Below are 16245 nucleotides of genomic sequence, written 5' to 3' on the forward strand. Positions count from 1 at the left end.
AAACTGCCTGTTAATGCACACCGTTAAAACGCCGTGAAAACTAAAGCCTTACTCTTTCAACCGAAAAACATGAACACTGCGTTACCTAGTGATATACTACTAAATACTTTTAAAATCGAAGTTGTACGAATAATCAAATGCTTACGTGTACACTTTGATCATAATATGTCCATATAAATTTTCTCTCCCGTAAACTGTCTCAGGTGCTGTGTCTAGTCCATTCTGTCAGATGTCTTCCCTTTTCTGTAAAACTCTTAATATATAACGCACTTTTCCTCAGTCATCTTAATTACTGCTGTCGTGCATGAGGAACAACTTGCACAAACATTCACAGACTGCTTGTCATCCGGAAAAACATTTCTCCACGTCATATGCAATAAGCCTCACGACTTTTATTCTGCTCCCCTTCCCATGATCTCAGAATCCTTAATCATCGCCTGGTTTTATCCTACCATAAAGACACAAAGAATTAAATACGTAATCTTTGCTCTCTCGCTAATTTCACAAAACGCGCTGCCCTCTACACTACTCGAGCTCCGGAGAAATGGTGTGTCCCTCATCCGCGAAATAATTATGGTCAACAAATTTTAAGCTACAGGTTGCCGAAGTTACGAAATGACCTTACTCAATGTAACATCGACGTGCTCGTTTGTTCTTTACGAAACCTTCTTGAAATATTTTTGTACGCATGACTGTGTTTCTCTAATAAGCTGTGTACGAGTTTTTTTCTTTTTTGTTTTAATTTCTCTATTACTGTTTGAATTTTATCTTTCTGGGTTTCTCGTTTTGCCGTTGTCTTAACTCTATTCTATTATTAAGCCTTCTCTCCGCCCTGCTGCAGCCACTGTAACAGTAATTGAGGCCAGTCAAGTTACCCCTGAGCAGCTTTTTCCCCTTGAGTCCCCCACAATCATTGTGTCTCCTTGTTCGTGGAAATAAACTCAAACTCAAAACTCCAGCTCAATAATATAGACCACCTGGGGCATTTTAACTTACCCCGACATCGCACAGAAAAGGAGCGCCCTTTGGGTTTCGCTTTGATCGAAGCGCAGCCGCTGCGGCTGGGATTAAACCAAGGTTCTAGCTGGCAGCCCAGCCACTGACCCACGGCGGTGGGAAGAGAAATTAGAAATAAAAACAGACAATGTTTTCCTATGCAGCATAGATATTAAGTTTACTCAAGTCCATTACCTTACCCGACTCTGACCTGCAATGCACCAGAGCAGCATTTAGGTTGTATGCATTGTGATTAATTGGCTTGAAAATAATGCCATAACGCTTAAGCTGACGATAGGAAGTGCGGCTGAGGTGCGCTTTAAATCAAATTTAAGAGCATGGAAACCACAAAACGCGTAGTAAGGCGAAGCAGAAATTGCTTTTGCAGTAATTTCCTCCGACAGAAAGACAGCATTGAAAAAGACAAGAGAACTCAAAAGAAACTTCTATTGCTCATGATCGGAAAAACAGGCACTCACGAACCTGCTGACACAATTGCATGCTATAGCTTGTGATAAATATTTCATGGCGGCTTGGAAGAAAATTTGAGACAAAATGAGACTTGCCGTGCTATTTATATGCTTTATCACTAGACCTCCAAAACATAATTTCTGCGGTTGTAAGTTACTACAAATTCACAACGAGGTAAATCAGCAAGATTTATTTTGACTTGACATCAATGTGATCAGGGATTCGCGAATAATGTCGCCCATCCGTAGTACGAGTGAGGAGGCGAAGACCTCCAGATTTGTGAGGATATAAAAGCATCTGAGTGATCCTTAGCCATTTGCCAAATTATTCAGTCTTAACGGCAAAGATAAAAGTAGCATTGAAGGAAGGCAGAGTCTGCTCACCTTTCCAATTCCCTCGAAGACCCCTTCTTCTTCTGCGTTTGCCTCTGTTTTCTCTTCATCTGAGGAAAAACGCTCCATACGAAATAAAAGAAAACGGAACTAGTGGTTTGAGTATATTGAACTTTTCATTGTGAATAACATAAGCATATGAAGAAAAAAGCAACTGCGAAAATAGAATCAGTAATAAATTATCTGAGAAAGTATATGAATGCAATTTTTTCTTATATTGTGAATGTCAGTATAGCAATCAAGGTAACCGTAGATCTCCCCGTTGACAGGCGTGCATGTTTTTATGTTTGCGGATTTCATGAGCCAATTTGCCCAACGTCATGTCGTACTAATCACTTCAACCACAAGCACTACGGGTCCTGGGGCTTTTAATTCTGTTCCAGCCTGTTCTCGCGATATTTGACTCTCGATGGCGCTGGTGAATGGACGTACACGCAATTTCCAACACTGTGGCATACACTCGGCAATACGCACGCAGACGAACTGTCCAAATTTTTTAATCTAGGCATGTATGAGACCACCAGTACACTCATATAGGAGCGATACTTGTTGTCGTCGTCTTTAATGTCATCAGCCTTGTGAGATTGATTGCAGCACAAAAGCCACTTCCGTTCGTATTCGAATTCCGCCGTCCGGCGCCAGAGCTACCTTACTGATCCCAATGATTATTTTTAGTTCACAACGCATCCCACTCCTTGCAATCCCTAGCTGCGTATTCGTCTCATCGTCGACAGTGTCACCCTATGACTTCTTGGCTGCGGGTAACAAATTTTGTTGTTCTTGATTCAAACAAATGCCTGAAACGCCATCGCTTTCATTCACATCAGCTAGTATGTAATGAAATTGTTTCTGAATCCCCCCATTGTACCTTCCCTCTCATCTCTTTATGTGTGGACAGATTTTGATTGGTATGACAGGGTGTGTTGTCTTGGTTTTAATCTCGAGCCATTTTGTTAGCTTTAAAGTTTCAATTCCGTCGTTTAGGACTGAAAAATTCTTTAACTTCTTTGTGAGAAGCGCGGAAAAACCACATGAATCCTGACATGCCAAAGCTGCTGAATGGACGAGCGTCTTCCAACAATCAGAGGCAACCGATCAGGTCGGTGGCGATGCCAGAAATAAATACAAGGGCAGTAAGAGTTAGCATCTCCACCACTAAAGGCCCCACTAATTTTGAACCTGACTTACATTAAACGTAACACACCTGAAATGTCGACATTATTTTTTTAATGTGGCGGACATTTCCGAGAGCAAGCAAGGCCGTTCTTCGAGCTCTGGCCATGCCTCGCGTAACAACAGAAAGGGATAAGTACGCACTCCGAATTTTGTAAACAAAGCACATCAAAAAATTAACATTGCACAGCTTTCGGGAAACGCTACTACGGAAATCATTAATCTTGAGGAATAATCATAGATTTGTGTCCGCGTACAGTCTCCTCGGAGTTTTTTGAAGAGCATTCAAAAATTGCCGAATTTTAGAAACAGAGTGGAGTTAAAGTAATGATCTCATGAAATTATCACTTTATTGCTCTGCAATTGCATCAGGGGCATCAGACGCAATGTAGTGCTGGCAAAAAAATTGACTAGGTACTACTAGCACGCATACGTCTCCAAAACGACCACATTTGCGAACTGAGTCACAGTGCACAAGTCACTAAAGTTTCATTCCCACGATCACGTCGTGTACTGCGCTATATTATTCCTAAAATAGTTTTCACGAACAAATACACATTGCCCGGATAAAATAAGACGTATTGTGATTGGTATGTACTTAAACGTCTTTTAAGATAAAAAGACATGGAAAGATCAAAATTGAGTCCTTCCGCATGCCATGGACTGCAGCAATATGGGAGAACGCGAACCACGCTCGGCATGCGGGGAAACATTGAATGTGCGAATCCTAATTATTCCTTAAAAATAATAAGTCATAACTGATGCATTCACTGACCAAAACAAATATGAGATCAAACGCGTTTTTGTGAACAATGCATAATGTGGCATAGAAACAAATCAAAAAAAGAAATCGTCAGCACACCCTCCAGCACGAAACAATGTTAAATCTTCGTCTGGCTTCTACGGTTCCTACATATCTTCCACTTCGTCATGGTAAGGCCACAGGGCGAAAACAGCGCCTCCTGCTGCGCCGACTGAGAAGCCGCACAGCACATCAATCACGTGGTTGTGATGATATATCACCCGGTCCAGACACATGAACAGTGCGCAGGCGGCCAGGACGAGGCCCAGCGCAGCGGCTTGGAAAGGCTTGTGCAGGCTCCACAATTTGTAAACGCATTGGGCGAACAGGAACGCCGCCTCGTAACCCACAGCGGTTGCGTGACCGGAAGGAAAGGAGCTTCCGGACTTGCGACGGTAGGAACCCGAGCAGTGGTAGTCGACAACCACGCCTTCTGGTGACGTGCCGGGTTTGCCACCATCTTGGACTGCACGGTTGCGTGAAATGCCTTGCGGAATGCCAATGCCGAAGGTGTCCTTCGCAGCAGTGGTGGCCTTCGAGGTCTCCGAGCTACCACTCGATGTCAGCAGCCTCATGCTCGCCCTGGGGAATCTGTATGTTTTGCTGCAATTTGGTATAGGCAAGAAGGTGTTTGAGGGCATCGTGGTTATTTTCAGAAGTACAACAAAAACAAGTTCAAGAGTGCGTGTAGTTGTGCATGGGAGCGGTCTAAACATCACTCGCGAACTGCCTGACCTGAATAGATTGCAGTTCTTAGATATTAACTCGGACTTGACAGCAGGTCACTTGGTGGATATGATGCCACGCGCTTGAAAAGACTTGTAGCTGTTTGAAGCCGCTAATTCCAAGACTATAAATTGGAACAGTGGTATATTGTGCTTGGGGGATACTTAGGGAAAATTGGAGGGTACTCTGAAGCTCCCGCTTAAGAGAATTACGAGACAGATAATGGGTTAATGCCCACATATGAAGAATTGATATATCCCTTAGGGTCCTCACCCCCTTGAGATGAAGTGGTGCAGCGGTTAGGCTATGAACCACTGCCCTGCAAAGGCACGTGCTGCCACAGGAGGCACATGTGCGATCCAGGCTGTTCTTCCCAGCAATCTATAGCAACCTATCATTAATTCATCTGCCAGCTGCTGCGGTGCTTTTGTAACGATAGCTACACTACGGTAGCATTCCGAGCCTTCGCCGTGACGGCGCCATGGAGGTGGCGGCGCCGCCACGCTGTCAAATGGTTTGGCACGTGATGCGGAGCAGCTGCCGACGGCGTGGCGCCGTGGCTGATCACGTTATTCGTCAGGTGGGTGGTCACGTGATCAAGTTCCACTCGGCCAGCTGTAGCTATCGCGTCACTGCAGGTTTAACCAGCGCTAAACCACCACCAATATTTTGCTCACAATCTGGTGGTTAAGTTATGAGGGCGCCACAAGTTCTCGTGACCTGGCTGCCCCCCCCCCCCCCCCCCAGTACTTTCTAGGATGATTCTCTAAGAATTTTTGGGGGAGTTTTCGCCCGCGGTCAAAGACACCGACGACGATGGCGCCAGATTTTCTGCGATACGAGCTCTCTAACGTTTTTGCGTTCAAATCACATTTTCGCCTGGAGCATGACAGCCTCAACAACCAGATTGTAAGTTGAAAGCTGTTTTTCCTGTTTCAGTTGTGATCGCTATGGTGGACAAGCTCCTGCAGTTTGGTGGTTAGAACACCTGCGGAAGCTGGCAGTCGTGAAAAAATCAGACTTATGGTTGTCCTCTACATAGACAGGGTGTTCGACACTTAGAAGAATGCAGCCAATCGTAACTTCATGTCGGTGGCATCCTCTGTCTTTTCAAGCTGACCTCACTGAGCCCCCAAATGCTCTCCAGAGCAGGGAGCATGCGAGACTGCAGGAAACAAGGCGCCACTCAGACCGTCAGATGTTCGGTTCAGGTTGTGCATGAAATTCCTTTGACCTGTGGGGAAGATTATAACGTCCATACTGGCTGACGTATAGATAAATGACTAAGGGAGCATCAACTCTCAGTCAAGAAAGGAAAAGGGTGTAATTGACCCTTGAACTGCAGGGGATGTCCTTTGGGCACGCGCAATACCCCTGCCGACCTTTGTTGGCAATTACTATAATTTTGAGGCGAAGTCGACCTGAAGGCAGTGAGCTTGCGGAGGCGTTTTTCATAAGGACAAAAAAGATGACTGCATCATTGATACTTTCATCAAATTGCATCAAGAATAAAGCAGGCTTTTGGCATGTTCTTAACGATTGATTTCGTACACATGCGCTTTGTGAATGATTTGATCGAGATGAAGATATAAATATGTATTTTCTTGTGGATAAAATCAGTCGCCAGTCGCCGCCTGCCTTTGTGCTTTTCATGTATAGCTTTGTGTCGCAGTCTTTTGCTTAACTAGAAGAGGAACGTACAGATATTTTGAAAAATTTCCTGTCAGCTGGAGTTCTTTCTGGATTTTGTAAATGTAGCGTAGATGACCTTTGCCTAAACTATATATGAGATTTTGTTGTTTAATATGGTTGTAGAGTTTTGTTATACTTCTCAGAATTAATTCTGATCTATAGTGACGCTGTAAAGGAAGCACTTAAAAACTTTAAATCTCATCGCCAGAGGGCTATGACAACAAGTGTACACTGACGAAGAATATTTAGTACGCAGAATTTAATGCATTTGCTAACTGACATTCGTATGATGCCAGGTTTCACGAAGAGGAGCTTGAATACACAAACACAGGAACCTTTTACTTCATACAGTGAACGTTCTTATTAATATAGCTGCAAAAATATGCCGTTCGGAAGGACTAGTCGGGGGCACAGCTCTCAACTATAACACGATTTGATGACTGTAAGGATGCTTCTGCCTACTTTACTTCGTTCTGCATCAATCTTCATTTCAGGTTCTTCGTGAAATAAAACAAGAAAAAGTAAAACACCGCCACCAGTTAGTTTGATTGTCTTGACATTTCTCTTATGCCCCCTAAGTAGTGCTGGTCTTCTTTCACCTTCGCCCATTCTAAACACTGATAAACGTTATACTCTCGACGTTGTCAGCAGTATTGGAGGGTGCTCGAGCAGGCTCTAAGTTTTGTAAATTATGAAGATTGGCAGGAAGTTTATGAACAATAATTTTTTTTTATATCAGTGTTAGGCATTTCATTAATCGAAAAACAAAAGGATCATAACAAGGGGGGCCACACAGCAATGCCTGCGAACGAGGCATTCAAGTCTAGTGTAGGCAGCGTGATGTCGAAACAGCTTGGCGTTCGACGACCTACCTCTGAGATGACCAGTTCCCAGTTTCTGAGGCCCGATCAGTGATGGTTCCAACAGTGCCTTGGTCTTCTCTCATGGAACTCTTTTTAGACGGTGGAGGAGTAGTAGCGTTGTCTAGCGAAATCCTTGAGGCGCTTACGGTGGTGGAGGCGGTCTGTAGTGACACTGCGACATCTGCAATTAGTCATCGGTATGTGGGATGAACATACGTCCATTATGAAATGAGCCTGTGTGGAAACATAGCTGAAACATACGCTTTACTTTATTTGAATTTACTTTCTCTGTAAGCTAAGTTGGCTATGCATTCTAAAAGAAGCAAGGAAGTTTTTGTGTGGATCATTGCGTGAATAGTCTAACGCAGACCCGTTTTTTCTCACTTCTCTCCCTGAACATGGCGCTTTCCTGTTGAGTATGCGAACTATTCTAGAACTGGTGGATTGTTGAACACAATTTGGTTTGCTTACATCTTGGTACTCATAAAAAAAAATTGGATCTGATAGCGCTTTCAAGGTTCCGCCCCCTCTTATCGCTTTCTCTGATTCTCTCCACCTATGACTCACTCCAGATGGCCGCCTTGCCAAGATTCTTCTAAAAGCCGAGTTGCGCACACATAAAAGACAGACTCAGCATGTACACAGGAAGACAGAAAAAGCGCGAACTATCAACAATTTCCACGATTCCTTTCATTGGTGGAGCCGCTTTTTGGTGGGGAGCGTGGTTATTGCAAGCGAAGTTTGCTATGATTTAATGAGAGATTGTGTTGAATATTTGTTGATATTAAAGATAAAAACAGTACCTGGCTTCATCCCTGTGCATTATGTTCTGATCCACCGAAGGTTCGTCTGGAGAGCTCGTCTGTCGTACAGAGCCTAGATCTACTTCGAGGTCGGTTTAGCTTGTATGAAACAAATAGCCCCACATGATTGCTGACTAATATGAGTACACTGATAGAAAATTACTTTCATGATGTTGCGTGGGGATGAGAGAGGTGCTGTGAATGCATTCATACATCGCCTCCCTACTTGTTCGCAACGACGTTGCGATACAAGTGGCAGGCGACATTTAGTGTTATAAACTTCCCAAACACTCGTGGGCCAATCATAAAGCTCCTTGAGACGCCGCTTCGCATTCGGTGCATTTATTCCAGCCTGTAGAATTCGTGTAAAGGGGCAAACTATGTGTGGTGGACCGTAATGCGTCGGTTCTTCATTGCTGCAATTCACATGGATCCACGCAGGAAAAATTGATGCGGCAGTTTCGCAGTGGCTGGTGACATTTACGTTTCTACATATTTGTGTGCAGGATATGTCAAGAGGTGCGAACCGTTGCGGGCCCATTGCATATCACAACCACGTAGAGTGCAATAGAGCTAACAGCCTTGTAGCATTGAAGCGTCCAATTTAATTGTTAGGATAATTAGAGCGCCGCGTATCACGAAATATGCATTCTAAATTGATGAATCTAACGTATGGAAAACCCGACGGAATGACGAAGAAGGATACCACATGCATAGTTGCTATCTTTGTAATCCTTCCGTTTTAACAGCACTGCGCGTGTGTTTGTGTTTTTCTGTGCGTATATACGTGAGCGTGTGCTCGTGTTTTGTGAATGTGAGTGCGAAAGTTTGTGTGTACACTCAGGTCCTCTGCTTCTTTTTTTTCTTCGCCTTGTTGATTACAGTGCAAATATAAAAAATTTCTCACAAGGCAGTTACGCTGCTCAATGAATTCAGTGTGTGGTGACATACCTTTGTGTGATTTTGTTTTGATTACTAACTGCAATAACACTTTCTGCGATTTGGCATCGACCAATGTCTCACTCTGCAAAAGGCAATGAAACATTGAGGTGGCCTCTAAGACGTCTCTACAAAGGAACTCTGAAACAAAAACCGGCTCATGTTTCCTTAATTCAGGTCGCGTTTATGACAATATGTGCACCCGTTGGTAATCTCAGTGTGCTAGGTATTATTTACACTGTGCTTTTAACTAGATTTGCTAGTAGCATGTGATAAAATTAGTGTCTTAGTCACGAGTTTCAGAAAACAGTGTAATAAGCTATCGTACGCATGCTAATGTATTTTGCTGTCTTGAATTTACTAATGTGCTTTGTTTTTCTGCTTATAACGAAAGCGTGATCCCTTAATCATGATCGCCTCGATAATATGAATTGTTTTACACGGTTTTATGGATCAGGATCATGTTGAAGAAACTGCTTCAGCTCTGAGAAAGCGCACCTGCATATCGTGCAATGATTTTCTTTTAACGCACAGAGAAAAATTATTGTCATTTGAAACAGCATAATTCAGTGCAGTATGCACTTTATTTCCGCAGTTTACATTCTTGCCTGATCACAGCGCTTATAGGAAGCCATGCTAGCCAGGAATGTAGCCGTGCTGAAGCACGTACGAAAGAGCCACTCGGACATCTTGATGGTTGAAGTCTCATTTGCTTCCAAAACATACGTGAATGAAGGCGGAAACCTTCGATGTGATGATTGCTCTTGTTGCATGCAGAGAATCCGGTGATGCCTGCAGTTGATTTAAAGCATTCGTGGTGCTTGCCGACCGCTGCTTGCGCAAGGGAATCGCCGAACAGAACCGCTCCCCTTCTCACTACAAGCGCCTCTTAGCGGTTCCCTGGTACTATAAAAGCAATGGACGCCGTATTCTTAGGCTATTGTTTCAGTGATTGTATGCAGCAAGAACAGCTCATTCTTGCTTCACGGGGAGCATTTCCAGGGTGAGAAATCTGCCGTTGTTAGCAAGAAGAGCTCTCGTGAAGGCAAAATAGAGTGTAGTTGTATGTAGCGGATAAACACGGCCAAAGTTAGTGCAAATATTAAGTAGATGTGCTAAATTTGTGTACATTTTACACTCTAAGATGATGGCAGCGTCTCACTCGACTGAGTGTATCGCGGGAACCGGTGGTTAAAAATACATACACCCTGCCCATGAGAAAAAAAGCATAAAATATCAAGAACTTAGGCAAAAATTTAGTGCGAGTTCCCCGGTTTGAGCTATAGCTTTTTTTTGAGGGTGCATCATAACTGGGTTTCCCACCGGAGCAATGATTTGAAAAGTGATGTAGTCATCAAACCTATAGAAGGATTACGTGTGACTATTTTGCTGATAACTCTCATACCTTGGTATTGGTTGCAACGATACTTGGAACAGAGCGGTTGGTGAACCTCAGCAACACGACGCACTAAGGGCTAAATATCACCGCGAATAATTCAGAGAAAGTTTCATTAATTTTTGTTTCAGATGAACAATTAGCATCGAGCAAACTACTAACGCGGGATGGACAAAGTGTAAAAAGAAAACAGCTACGCCCGACCAGGCCCGAGGCATTGCTAGGCGGACTCGAACTTGCATTGGGGAAAACCTTCGGATGCACCATGCGAGCTTTGACAAAACCCCGTGTTCAGCGAGTGCATGATATCGAAAAAATTCAAGTAGTCGGATCAAAGAGAACGCTTTTAAAACGATACCATCACAGCTGAATTGCTTAATCGTTTTGTCTATTCTGTTTTATATACTCGTCAAACATTTTGGAAACTTTGTGTTTATAAACAGCGCGGGAGTTCTCAAGCGAGCGCGAAATTTCACGCGCAACTTGTAGATCTCTTCCGTATGATAGAATAGTTTTGAGCTAGAGTATGATTTCCCCGTAATGGTAATTTGGTAGATAACGCTCATTGCTGCGACCTTTTGCGCACGTGTGTTCGGTTACACATTTTGTTTTGCCAGCGCTGCTATAGGGGCCAAAAAACCAACGTTGTCATAATCTTTAGGCAAAGGGCGCTTACCATTACCCTCTCCGGAGAACCTGGGAGGCAGTAGCTGCTCGTTCGCACTGCGAGACACGTAATCAAGGGCTGCGGATGCCTCCAATGGTTTAGCCTTTGAACAGACCAAAACCTCCTTGCCGTCCGGCATGTACACCGCAGGCTGACACGACTCGATGAAGTGTGGCCTCTTCACATTCGTCAGCAGTTGAAGGGTGAATACCGCATTGCCTGCGCAGACATAGGCGAAACGGAGCTTTCCTCGTGGCTTGCGCTTACTACAACAGTTCAGACTTGAGCAACCTAAAAGAACGGAATAAAAACCCCGAACAAATATGCATACAAAACCAATCTAAACGACATAATGTGCGAGTGCCCTAAGGGCTAATCCACTCAGGGCATCCTACTAAGAACCTAAACCCCGAGGGAGACAGCGTTGCTGAGGTCGGATCCGAAGACACAATTCCGGAAAGGAAGTTGGGCCGTAGAGGTCGCCTGGAAGCACGAAGTTCCCCCACTTTACGCACTTCAATCTAACCCTTCACCCTCCCTGTCTTTATCAGAGTCGGGGTTTATCGCTATCATACGCTCCTGATTTCAGATGACTGCCATCTTTCAGCAGCGTTCTAGGTGAAAAAGTTCTCAGACCCTACGTTTTACCTGTCTGAGCATCACGTTTGTGGTTAGTTCACAGTCTAGAAAAAAAGGCAATCTTCTCCACTCCTAAAACAACTGGTATAGTGTTCTTTTTAAGAGAAAGATCCAAATTGCGAATCAGCAATGTGGAAGTCGAAATAAATGGTATCTTTGATTAATGCGGCGAGTTGGGCGTGTTGGTACATAGTTTTCTAGAAAAGCAGCGCTGAACAGACAAGGACAGAGACGAGGCGACGAGCAGCGCCCGTCCTTGTCGCCTCGTCTCTGTCCTTGTCTGTTCAGCGCTGCTTTTCTAGAAAAGGTATCTTTGATATTTATCGTAGCTTTTCATGTCTACAATAATATTTGCGTGTCGTGTGCTAGAGAGAATTTTTCTTAGGACTAAAGTGTTTTGTACCCGGCGAGAAAGTCAAACATATTGAGTGTGCGGGAGAGCATCATCAGGTGTTTATATTTCCGTAACGCGCTCCTTAAAACCTTACTGACAACTTCCGGCTTTTTTAACATTTTGAGTTTATAATCATATCAAATGATTAAAGTCCTCTCGCTTCGTTACCAAAAAAAGAGTTTTTAAAAATACTGAACAGAATTTTTTGAAAACAACAGAAACCTTGAAATCAATACCGAAACTCGGTTGCGGTCACACTTTGACGTCACGGTAACTTCCCCAAAACCTATCGTGTTTTAGTCGATTGGCTAAAGTGGCGACTGTAGGCGACAGCTTGGGTCATTAATTTTTTGAAGCGACTAAAAACAAGCAGGAAATTTTATGGTTCAGATTTTGCAGAGTGAATATCAACGAGCTTGCCAAACTGTGACGTCATACATGCATGGTTGCCCTTTGAAATCACCCCTATCGACGTAAAATCATAAACTCTTTGTGCCCCAAAAAGACGTCGCCCTGCAGCGAGACTGGGAATAAAATGACCAAGCAACCACAGAGAACTTACACTGAAAGTTTCAGTTAAATCTGTGGAGGCACAAAAACGACGGAGTTGTCCTATAAGCCAACTTTCCGTTCCCTTAAGAATGCGGACAATGCAACTTCGTTACAAATTCGCGGCTGCGATGTGAGAAATGCAACGCCACAACCGCTATAAAGGAGTGAGGGAGGGGAGCAACTCTTCGCTTTCCCATACTACCGATGATTAAGACTCCGACGTAAAATCGACGCAGATGGCGGGCTGCCCAGTAGCTCGCTTCCACCATGATAGCGTCGGGACTCTGGAACTCGACGGCCAAGACTAGCGCGGTTCCAGACGCGATCATCATTGGCAAGAACTCCGTCGTCGGCAGCTGGTCTAGTACAAAGGGTTCTTGGAGCGTGGGATCATCGCAGCGGAAAGGAGTCCAGGGTGGCTTTGCATTTCCTCCTGAAGAAGCGACCCAAAAATAGATCACGAGTATTACCAAGCGGATGGTCCATAAGCCCTCTGAAGTAATACTGCAGGAAAGACAAGAAAGTAGGCGTTAAGAAGAATAAAAAAATCAGCATGACTTTAATGTCATCCACACAATGTGGTATAAGTGAAGGTCTCTTCTGGAAAAAGGAGGCGCTCTCTGGTTTTAAAGTCCTCTGATGAAAGTCAGAATCCGGCACTGATGAGGTAACGGTAAGGAGTTTTGCCAAGTTTGCAAACCATTTCCTGTAACTCAACATAAACCATCGCTTGGCCTTCGTCATTATACATCGGAAATTGAAAAAAAATTGACGACTATTTAAATCCCGAAATGTCTTCATCAATAAGGAAGGGGAAACTTTCCGCCAATCTGCATGTCCTCATTTACGTAGCTCTTATTCTTCAAACAGATGTTCAGTCGCTTGGAATCTACTAGGAACTTAAGCCCATAAAAATTTGGTTCCTCTGAGGACTGCTCCGCATTCATCAACCTCATTAAGCTTTGGTCAAGAAAATTCGCAACCAGCACTGTTAAATTTTTTCATCCACCTTACCATCAAGAAAGACTTCGAACCTGCGTCTCGTTCGGCAATATTTTCCGCCCTCGGCGACCCGTAATTAAATATACAACATCAAGGGTATTTAAAAAAATGTAAAATAACAGCACTCCGACTTTCTATTGTGACGGGCTTACTGACAACATCCGTCTCCCTTTGCAAAGCGGCATGAATGACGGGGATTTCCTATGCCCTTTATGTTTTTAAAGCTTGCATCGACCCGCTCCTCAGTGATCTTTATGACCTGAATATCGAAAACCGCATTGACGACGCCTCCCTATCAGCAACAGTCTTCGCCTGACGATCTGTTACATCTGTCACACTATCTAGAGGGACTCCGTAGTATTATCCATGAAAGCTGATACTACTTAGGAAATGAGAGCCTAAACATGAATCCGCTCCAATTTCTGTACTTTGCTTGACCTAACCAATGAGACACACGTGCACTGCCATGGTTCTGAGCTAAACTTAGAAGGTACAGAGGGCCATGGCAGTTCTAAGAATATTAGGAACAACGCTAAGTTTGCGCACATATTTAAACTGATCAGCACCCTGGCAGTGCTGCTAACCGCATGGCGGACTTGGACGGGCCACGCTCATCATAAACCCACTACCACTTCGCGGTCATAACAAATTTAGCTTCTCGTGTGTTTCCTGAACCTGCTGCTCACGAGAAGTTTGCTCAACACAGAACTGATTGCTTATGAGCAATATGGCTTTTCGTCTCCCTCTATTCCAACTTTCCAGCTGGCCCCACAAAAGAAATGCTACTAGCTAGTCCAGAAGAATGTCATTCTGAAGTATTTCAACATCATTGGGGAAAACTAAAAAGTGTGGTGGTTCTATTTGACACCGATTGAAGCATATTTCTTATTCAAGGAAGCCCATTCTTCACAGGCTAGCACAAAGCAAGCACAGGCTCACAGGCTAGCACGCGGATGGCGAATTTAAAATGGCATGACACTGAATGCATTAGACGCGACCTGTTTTTATCCGTATGTAATTGGCCTTACTCCGGCCGTTTCCTGCCATCCAGGTACGAACGGTACTGAAATTCCTAGGGCGAAAGCCTTAGGAATTACCTAAGGCGTATTGTGGGAGAGGGGAAGTAGTGCCGTTGTGTTTTGCATGTTCCTAAATAATTTATGATTTCATTTTTAAGACACAGACGGGAATACGCGCATTTTGAATGCACTGCTCCAGATATCACGTCTCTAAAAGTTCTTCACTGTCAGCAGTTTACGTTAAGCAGTTCACGGTTAGGCAATAGCCGCGACTTTTGATGCCATTTCAGTAACGTAGAGTAGTTTATAAACTAGCACATGCCTGCGATGAAGAGGAGTGTGCTGGCAACGGTGGAGCAGAGAACCAAGGCGTACACTGCTCCTCTGGAGGAATAATCTGGAAGCAAGGTTGCGAAGAATAGCTTCATCGCTTCATACGGGCTGTCAATAGCAGTAAATGCTTCCCCATGTGAAGGCAGCTTTCTTTCTTTTACGTGGCTGGTCGACCTGTCGGAATGTGCGCTGTGCCATGTGGAAGCTCCTGTGCCAGAGCTCTGCGTACGGTGGCTTCTCTGCAGGAAAAAAAATGAAGCCGGCAGAAACAGGCAGAAGAGTTAACCCTGTCATAATAAAACCGCCCACCGTGGCATACTAGTGAGACATTGCTCCATATGAAGCATGTGCAGCTTTCTTTAGCAAAAAAAAAAATTGAAAAATGCAAAGTTGTAAGACGCTGTTATGAAAATATTGAAGGTAATTTCTATTCCTCTGATGTGCAGCAAAATATTTCTTTTTCACTGTTTCCATCGATCCCACGAACAGATAGGAATGCCGTAGAAAAGTAATAGGGAACGCTTTTGACGATAGCAGAAACGTGAATAGAAAAAAATACGACTGCCGTTGGGCGATCTGCGGATATACTGATTGTTACAGTGAAATCTTGCATTATATGAAAAAATTCCGTTCATAAAAGGTTTCCCGCTCAAAAATGCTTTTGTCCGGAATTGCAGGGTATGATTTAATGACATGTCGTTGTCCCAAAGCAAAAAAAATATACTAGCAAGTGGTAATTTACTGAGGCACACACTTTGAGGGGCAGCATTAATGCCGCTATAATAGGAAATGATTGATTTATTAGACAACGGTCATTAAGGTAAACCACAGCGCGTCTTTTTCTTAACTATTATTAACATGGAAGCGTGAATATCAAGTGCGCCGGTTGGTCCAGAAATTCCGACAGTAGTGCCCGACTTCTTCAGCAAGACGAAAGTGAGCCCACAAAGACCTCCAATTTCCTCATTTGATAACCCCGCTCATACCAAATATGAGCTCCGCTCATATCTGGTAGTCAAGGCTTAGGATTTAACTAAAACGTCTCCTGTTGTCGCTACTTTCTCAAAATCGACAAAATGCTCCTTTTCCTAGAGTTCAGATAACAGGCAACTATCGTGCCACGGGCAGCAGGACGATACAAGAAGCCAAAGAATCTCGCACTCAAGAAGTTCGACGAAGATAGAATGAGTTATATCTCTCTTGCGTGAGCCGGTAGCTGCAAGTATTCACGCGAAATGTTCAATGTGTGCTGCTTATGAAGCCGGCATTCAGGTATGCTACTTTACTGTCTTGCTCACTGGGTGCGCTTGGTATACAATTTGGCAGATGTACTTAGATACCGATCGAAACAACTACGAATTTCTTTAGGCAATGGCGTTTGCTTGT

General features: G+C 43.9%; 1 protein-coding gene across 1 annotated transcript; it reads right to left on the bottom strand.

The window, feature by feature from the left end:
- Positions 1-3934: 3934 nt before the first annotated feature.
- On the bottom strand, positions 3935-11134 carry LOC144107946 (uncharacterized). The gene is made up of 3 exons (XM_077641187.1): positions 10930-11134; positions 7125-7296; positions 3935-4437 (listed from the first exon to the last, which is right to left on the bottom strand). Exons 1-3 carry the CDS (start codon positions 11057-11059, stop codon positions 3942-3944), a joined length of 798 nt encoding a protein of 265 aa, XP_077497313.1. The 5' UTR covers positions 11060-11134; the 3' UTR covers positions 3935-3941.
- Between the last annotated feature and the right edge of the window lie 5111 nt (positions 11135-16245).

The sequence above is a fragment of the Amblyomma americanum genome, chromosome 10 (genome assembly GCF_052857255.1).
Source record: "Amblyomma americanum isolate KBUSLIRL-KWMA chromosome 10, ASM5285725v1, whole genome shotgun sequence".
Classification (NCBI taxonomy): domain Eukaryota; kingdom Metazoa; phylum Arthropoda; class Arachnida; order Ixodida; family Ixodidae; genus Amblyomma; species Amblyomma americanum.

Excerpts from the sequence above, each read along its gene's own strand:
- LOC144107946 (XM_077641187.1), bottom strand. The coding sequence starts at position 11,059 with ATGCCGGACGGCAAGGAGGTTTTGGTCTGTTCAAAGGCTAAACCATTG. Across the intron at positions 7,297-10,929 it reads GTTCTCCGGAGAGGGTAATG|ATGTCGCAGTGTCACTACAG; the intron begins GTAAGCGCCCTT and ends GACTAATTGCAG. Across the intron at positions 4,438-7,124 it reads GGGAACTGGTCATCTCAGAG|CAAAACATACAGATTCCCCA; the intron begins GTAGGTCGTCGA and ends ACCAAATTGCAG.